Source organism: Podarcis filfolensis (genome assembly GCF_964270895.1).
Source record: "Podarcis filfolensis genome assembly, chromosome: 4".
Lineage (NCBI taxonomy): Eukaryota > Metazoa > Chordata > Lepidosauria > Squamata > Lacertidae > Podarcis > Podarcis filfolensis.
Window position 1 is genome coordinate 103,720,426 of NC_139607.1, and position 8,220 is coordinate 103,728,645.

The window sequence follows — 8,220 nt, forward strand, 5'->3', positions numbered from 1 at the left end:
AATTTGAAACTGCCCTGTCAGATTGGACCAAGATCCATTTAGCCCAGTGCTCTGTCACTGATGGTGGTCAGCCAGGGCATGAGGGTGATGGGTTTTGTCCCCACCCTCAGCAAGAATGGGGAAACCCAAATCTTCTAAGGCTCTGTACTCAACGTACAGTGAAAGCACATGATTTCCCCTAAAGACTGCTGGGAAGTGTAGTTTACCCCCTCAAAGAGCCACAATACTTAACAAACTGCAGCTCCCGTGACTCAGCTGGAAGCTGAATCTTTGTCTTCAGTGCTGGAGATGGGACAATGTTCTCTCCTGCACCTGAAGGCAGCAAGCCAGCTTGGGGGTGGCAGGCTGTGTTTGTCCTACGATGCCTCACCACTGTGTCCTCCAGCCCAGCATCTGCCCCTGAAGCAGCCACCTCACTCCCAATGACAGGGGTGGCCCTGGGCAATCCTGGCCACATGCCCTGATCTGTACCAGGGCCCAAGAAAGTATTGCAAACAGAGTTGCAATCGCTTGAGGATAATTGAGCCCATTGAGGATAATTAAGTGCACTTACAGATGATGATTATTACTTCACCATGTATCAATTGAGGGCCCTTGGAATGTAGGACAGGACTCTGCCCCAGGGAGTTCACATTCAGGTTTGACAGCGTGGGGAGAGAACAGCAGAGGGAGAGTTGGAAGCGGCAGGGCTAGGAAGACAGGGAGGTTCAACAAGGGCAGGGATTGGGAGCCCACTGCCTGCCAATGGGAAGCAGAGTCAGACCACATCCGGAAGACCTCAGGTTCCCCATCCCTGAGCAAGAGCTTCGCTCAGAATATGAGCTTTGAAGCAGAACAGGTGTACAAAAGGGGGCAGGAATGACGAAAGAATTGAAGACTTCTAAAGTGACCCAAAGTCATACAACCAGAAAAGTTGAGGCCACAGGCAGGCGTTTCTCAGGAGAAAGATGATTCTGCGCCCTTTGAAAGGTCACCTGAATCAGTCTGGGCTAATACACACAATCAAGTTTTATAGGCTTGAGAAAATTTAACAAACAATTGCAGAATTCTGGGGACTTGAAGGTCTAGAATGTCTGCTGAAAGTTCTCTTGGAAATTCCTAGTGCTCCCTCACAGAACTCCATTTCCCAAGGTTCCTTAAGACTGGGAATGAGAAAAGTCAGATCCTTCTGGGTCAGGCCAAAGGAGACCCATCGAGTCCAGGATCCTCTTCTCCCAATGGCCAACTATGGACCCCAATGGGCAAGCAGGATTGGAGCCCCAGAGCCTCTCCCTTGATGCCGTTTCCTGCAAGTGGGATTCAGAAGCATCGCTGCCTCTGATGGTGGAGGGAGAGAAGAGCCAGCCGGACTAGGAGCCATTAGAGCTTCTCCTCCATGAATCTGTCTAGTCCGTCTTTCAGGCAACCCAGGTTGACATCTGACGTCTTTCCACAGGGAGGGAGCCACTGCCAAGAAGGCCCTTTGCCTGGTACACTGTAGCTGAATCACCGGAGGAGGACCTCAGTGTCCAGGCTGAGCGATGGGGGTGGAGACGCTCCTTTGGGGCTGCCTTCAGATGACTTCTAAAGCCTTTATACTTGCTTGTCTCCTTGGCACAGGCGTGGCATTACTCCATACCCTCCAGGATTTCTCAGGGGAAAATAGGCAGGACAAGCAGGACATTCTTAGATCAAATCAGAAACCAGGTCGGCTTCTGTAAATCTGGGAGGAGGAGCTTTGGCGCAGGTATAAAAGGCTCCAGCCCTGGAAGGAGCTCCAGCTCAGCCCAGAAGGTTTTCTCCAGCAGCCGAGAGAAGCTCCCAGCCCACAGCCAGCCATCATGACCGATATGCAGCTCATCATCACTCTTTGGATGAGAATGGATGTGGCCGTCATTGGTGCGGAAGCCCTTGGCAGGTAAGGCCAGGGGTGGTTGCCTCTCTAAGCAGGTTGGGCAGGAGCTCCTCTTTCCACCTGGATAATAACCATCCATGCCTCTCCCTTTTTCCTTCCTCCCTTCCTTTGTTCCTTCTCTGCAGCCTGCTGGTGGTCTACCCCTGGTGCCAGAGGCTCTCCGCTAAATTCGGGAACCTCTCCAGCCCTGCCCTCTCATTAGGAACCTCTCCAGCCCTCTTTGCACGAGGTCCAGGAGGCTTTTTCCGAGATGCGTGAACTGCTCTGCGACAAGCTCCACGTGGACCCCCTCAACTTCAGGGTGAGGCTGCTCCCCCGCCCCAAGGGGCTGTCTGGGGGGGGGACTGGGGGGGTGCCGTGTGTGTGTGTGTGTGTCACTCTGCGTGGCTCACAGGACATAAAACATTAGACATTAAAAATTTCCTGATACAGGGTTGCCTTCAGATTTCAGTTAGTTGTTTATTTCCTTGACATCTGGTGGGAGGGCATTCCACAGGGCGGGCGCCACAACCAAGAAGGCCCTCTGCCTGCTTCCCTGTAACCTCACCTCTCACAGTGAGGGAACCGCCAAAAGGGAGCTGGACCTCAGAGTCTGGGCTGAACAATGGGGGTGGAGACCCTCCTTTGGGTATACAGGGCTGAGGCCTTTTAGGGCTTTCAAGGTCAACACCAAAACTTTGAATTGTGCTTGGCGATCTTAACAGCCACTCCCAGTCACCGGTCTAGCTGCCACATTCTGGATTAGTTGCAGTTTCCAGGTCACCTTCAAAGGTGCATTTCAGTAGTCCTAGCAGGAGATAACCAGAGCATGGACCACTCTGGCCAGACAGTCCACTGACGCGCTCCCAAAGTAAAGGAAGGATTGAACTCTGATTAATAAGAATACACACAGAGGCTTGAACCAGCAAGACTCTGGGAAGGGTGTGTATAATAATCTCTCTGTGTGCGTTTGCCTCCAGCCCCTGGCCCAGGTCGTTTTATTCACAAAAGAACTTTTTACAGAGTGTTCGCAAGAACCAATCAGATTTCTTCTGACCATTTCAACAAACCCACGTGGGGACAAAGTTAAACTACAAACAGTAGTTAGGCATGCATACTTTTCGGTAAATGAATGAAAACTACAAAGGAGCACATTCAGCAACCCCGGAGGTAATAAACAATCAATACACATGATAAGAAGGATGGCCAGGAGGACAGCGATCATTATCACCTTTGTGTGAGACCTGTCTCATAGAATCATAGAGTTGGAAGACACCACAAGGGCCATCGAGTCCAACCCCCTGCCAAGCAGGAAACACCATCAGAGCACTCCTGACATATGGTTGTCAAGCCTCTGCTTAAAGACCTCCAAAGAAGGAGACTCCACCACACTCCTTGGCAGCAAATTCCACTGTTGAACAACTCTTACTGTCAGGAAGTTCTTCCTAATGTTTAGGTGGAATCTTCTTTCTTGTAGTTTGAAACCATTGCTCCGTGTCCGCTTCTCTGGAGCAGCAGAAAACAACCTTTCTCCCTCCTCTATGTGACATCCTTTTATATATTTGAACATGGCTATCATATCACCCCTTAACCTCCTCTTCTCCAGGCTAAACACGCCTAGCTCCCTTAGCCGTTCCTCATAAGGCATCGTTTCGAGGCCTTTGACCATTTTGGTTGCCCTCCTCTGGACACGTTCCAGTTTGTCAGTGTCCTTCTTGAACTGTGGTGCCCAGAACTGGACACAGTACTCCAGGTGAGGTCTGACCAGAGCAGAATACAGTGGCACTATTACTTCCCTTGATCTAGATGCTATACTCCTATTGATGCAGCCCAGAATTGCATTGGCTTTTTTAGCTGCCGCGTCACACTGTTGGCTCATGTCAAGTTTGTGGTCAACCAAGACTCCTAGATCCTTTTCACATGTAGTGCTCTCAAGCCAAGTGTCACCGATCTTGTATTTGTGCCTCTCATTTTTTTTGCCCAAGTGCAATACTTTACATTTCTCCCTGTTAAAATTCATCTTGTTTGTTTTGGCCCAGTTCTCTAATCTAATCAGTTCTCTAATCTAATATTCAGAATGGAATCAGGAAGAAAGGGGAAATCGTCTTTTATTCCATTCTATTGTGGAGGGTTAGAAACTATAGAAAGTGGACTTCCGGTCGGCGCCAGCGCTCAATGGCGGTCTCCCGCTGAGCTCCGCTCAGGGAGACTGCTCCGCGAGTTCGGGTCTGACCGCTACGGCGAAGCGGGGACCCCTAAAATCTCAGGCGCGGAAGCCTGAGAGCACGGAGACTCGGTGGGCACCTTAAGCGCCCCCCCTCACTGCAAAGGAGCCTTTTTAAGTCTCCTGGCCCTAAGATTAACATATAAGAAAAGCTACTTCAAAGAAGCTTGCCCACTATCTTTATGGCCCAGGATGCCTGCCTGGCAAAGCAACTGGGCTGTGTACGTGACTTGACAAGCAAGAGAAATGGGCAGTAGAGGAAATGGCCAGAGATGCAGAGGGTTGTGGGATTTGGTCAGAAATTATTGTCAATGAATCAAACCCAGTCAACACAATGCATTCATCGTGGACACAATGGCTTGATGCATATTTTATAATTCCTCATAGTAATCTCACCTGACCCCCCACTCTGGATATTTGCACTCCTACAGTAGGCAGGGAGGGCCTCATCCTGCATACCAGATGGAGCTGGTAGACAGCTGCCCTGACACTGAATTGACCTGCGCTTCTATGGACAGCTGTGAGTCCAAAATGACTCCCAGGGTGTGCACCTGGTACTTCAGGGGCACAGTTACCCCATTCAGGACCAGGGAGTTCCCCATACCCGCCTGCCCCCACTCCACCCTAAACAGTGATTCTGTCTTGTCAGGATTCAGCCTCAATCTGTGGAATGCGTTGTGGGATCTGTTGTGGGGAGAGGGTGACCCACACATGGGCCCCCTGGCAGAAGAAGTCACCCCCTCTTTTCTCTTCCAGCTCCTGGGCGAGGTCCTCATCATCATCGTGCTACCCCCTCCCTAGGACAGGAATTCACCCCTGCTTACCACCATGCCTTCCACAAGCTGGTTGGGGTGGTGGCTCATGCGCTGGCCCACCGGTCCCACTGAGACATCCCCAGGGAGAAGTGGCCAGCACCTACTGGTCTCACCACCCCTTCTTGCCCCCATGTGACGCTTGACCCTCTAATAAATCCTCCATCTGCAATCTGACCTGGTTTCCTGTGTCCTCAAAGCTCCTGGCAGACTGACCCCCCCATGCCCCAAGCCCCCCCCGTCTCGTTGGTTATGTCCCCACCCATTTCTGGTCTGTTGCCCTCTCCGTTCTTCCTATTGTTGAGAAATTGGGGGGAGAGACTCAGAGGGGGATGCGGACCCTTCCCCTGCTCTGGATTCCATCCCCTAGAATAAGGGGTGGGGGTACCAACAGGGGCCACCCAGGGAGACCCCCAAGGGCCACTCTCCCCCCGCAATGCCCCTCCTTGCCTCTTTCCAGACGGGTGTCGGGGACGGAGCTGCCTCCGAATTGGCAGAGAGAGGGGGGAATTCATTTCGTTTTATCCATTAATTAGTTTATTAAATTTGGGGGTTCACAGGATGCAATTACGATATAAAAACACAAAACACATAAACAAAACAAAGACAACCCAATGACATATTTCACACCCATAATAACATCAAAGGAGTTTTGCACCTACATTTAAACATCAAACAAACCGATCCAAAGTAAAACACCAGGGGGGCAGCGAACCCGGAAGTCACCCTTTGGGAGTCCCAGGCAGAGATCAATGGGGGGTAAGGGGTAGGTCTCCCCTAATCTTCCGAGGGTATCGAATAGACATGATCTGCAGCCATCCAATAATGTCTTTTTGGGGTTTGTGAGCCGGGATGGAAATCCCTGTCTCCCAGGCGAAGCAGAGGCGAGGTTCTCCCCCAGTCCCAGGCTTGGAAGCAGCCGCTCCCCCTGTGGCTTTTGTCCTTCTGACTGCCAGCCAGGTGTCCTCGGGCGCAGAGCAAGCGCCTTCCTTGCGCCCTCCGGCCATTCGCTGGCCCAGAAAGCTGCCTGGCTCCTTCAGCAAAGGATTTCAAAGTGTCCCCGAACAGCCCTGGCCAACTCCCGTGGGGAGGGCGGGGAACAGCTTTGAATGGGGACACAATTGGCAAGCGAAGAGGCTCCCGCCCCGTGGAAGAGATCCTGATTTCTGCTGCAGGAGAAAAGCATCTGCGTGGAAAGACGCTGATTTCTGCTTTGCTTGAACGGGGCAAGGAGGGGAGGGAATCTTTTAAGTTATGGGGCTTTTTCAGGATCTGCGTCATCTCCCTTCCCGGGAAGTGTTATGGTAAAAATCTGGGTGCGAGGCTGCTCAGCCACCCAGCTCGTCGGACTAAGTCCGTGGGTCCCTGCGGAGGAAAATGAGCTCAGCCGGAAACAGGAGCAAGCTGCAGAAGATCCACGTTTATTGCGCAACAGGTTCAAGGCGAGATTCAACAGCGAGAAAGGGGTGACCTAAACTTTTGAAACTTCCCTCCATGTCCCAGAATACAGTGCAAAATACATCCCAGTTACATCATGAATACATTAAAGAGAGGTTGGGTTACACAGGATTAACATATGGAGGAGGGAGGGGGGAATATGCAGAGCTGGAGATATGCGCAGATAAGCACATCCTGATGAGAAGACAATGGTCCATGTACTGGCATTTCCTGGAGGAAAGGCTTGGCAGAGTGATTTGACAGGATTAGGGTCTTGACACCTTGCTTGAGGGATTATGGAGGACAGGGGAGGTGTGATGGAGTCCTAGAGAAATTGAGCAAATTGGCACGTTGATTTTCTATGAATTTTATAGATTTTAGTCACTTTTGACATTGACAGTTGGAAATAAATTGATATATTGTAGCGAAGAAGAAGGTGAAGAAGACATGCCCCCCCATTCCGTATCAGGAAGCAAGGAATGCAAAGATTTCGGGAGGAGCGGACTTTAAATTTGCCTCTTTGCGATGGATTAGTTATAGAAGTAAGGACTTTGCCTGAAAGAAGATGGAGAGCAACAACCTTGAGGGACTTCTGAGGGATTTTGACAGCCCCCCGGAACTTCCTTATGAGAAATAAAAGCAGAAAAGAAGAAAAGAGGGGTGACAACTGGATCGATTGTCTGCTAAGCAGGAAGATTTCTGAGTTTACGGGGGAGGAAGGAGAGGAGACCAGGATTTTGTGGAGATTACATCAGCCCACCTCCTTGGAGCCTGAAGGTGGAAGCAGGGCCCAAGAAAGCATTGCAAACAGAGTTTCAGTCGCTTGTCTCTTGCGGATAATTGAGCCCATTGAGGATAATTAAGGGTACTTTCAGATTATTATTATTATTATTATTATTATTATTATTATTATTATTTTACCATTTAACAATTGAGGGCCCTTGGAATGTAGGACAGGAATCTGCCCCAGGGAGCTTACATTCAGGTTTCACAGCGTAAGGAGAGAACAACAGAGGGAAAGTTGGAAGTTCTGTTGGAAATTCCTAGTGCTCCTTCACATAACTCCATTTCCCAAGGTTCCTTAAGACTGGGAATGAGAAAAGCCAGAGCCTTCTGGGTCAGGCCAAAGGAGACCCATCGAGTCCAGGATCCTCTTCTCCCAATGGCCAACTATGGACCCCAATGGGCAAGCAGGATTGGAGCCCCAGAGCCTCTCCCTTGACGCCGTTTCCTGCAAGTGGGATTCAGAAGCATCGCTGCCTCTGATGGTGGAGGGAGAGCAGAGCCAGCCAGACTAGGAGCCATTGATAGCTTCTCCTCCATGAATCTGCCTAGTCCGTCTTTCAGGCCACCCAGGTTGACATCTGATGTCTTTCCACAGGGCGGGAGCCATTGCCAAGAAGGCCTGATGCCTGGTACCCTGTAACTGAATCACCGGAGGAGGACCTCAGTGTCTGGGCCAAGCGATGGGGTGGAGGCGCTCCTTCGTGGCTTCCCTACCCAGGGCTGCCTTCAGGTGTCTTTTAAAAGTTGTATAGTTGATTGTCTCCTTGGCTCAGGGGCGACATTACTCCATCCGTGCCTCTCCCTTTCTCCTTCCTTCCTTCCTTCCTTCCTTCCTTCCTTCCTTCCCTCCAGCCTGTTGATCGTCTACCCCTTCACCATTTCCGCCATCATTGGACCTGCCGCATTCTGGATTACTTGTAGTTTCCGAGTCACCTTCAAAGGTAGCCCCAGACAGAGCGCATGGTGGTAGTCCCAGCGGGAGAAATGAGAGCATGCACCACTCTGGAGAGACAGTTTGTGGGTAGGGAGGGTCTCATCCTGCATTGCAGATGGAGCCGGTAGACAGCCGCCCTGGACACAGAATTGAC

General features: G+C 50.9%; 1 protein-coding gene across 1 annotated transcript in view; it reads left to right on the plus strand.

The window, feature by feature from the left end:
* The window catches only part of LOC310761886 (hemoglobin subunit beta-2-like), a 30,039-nt gene extending 25,015 nt beyond the window's left edge, over window positions 1–5,024 (plus strand). The window contains exons 2-4 of the mRNA XM_083612085.1: window positions 1,436–1,897; window positions 2,020–2,148; window positions 4,825–5,024. Of these exons, the coding sequence (XP_083468211.1) occupies window positions 1,821–1,897; window positions 2,020–2,148; window positions 4,825–4,984 (366 nt within the window). The 5' untranslated portion in view covers window positions 1,436–1,820 and the 3' untranslated portion in view covers window positions 4,985–5,024. The remainder of the gene's footprint in view (window positions 1–1,435; window positions 1,898–2,019; window positions 2,149–4,824) is intronic.
* Window positions 5,025–8,220: the final 3,196 nt, after the last annotated feature.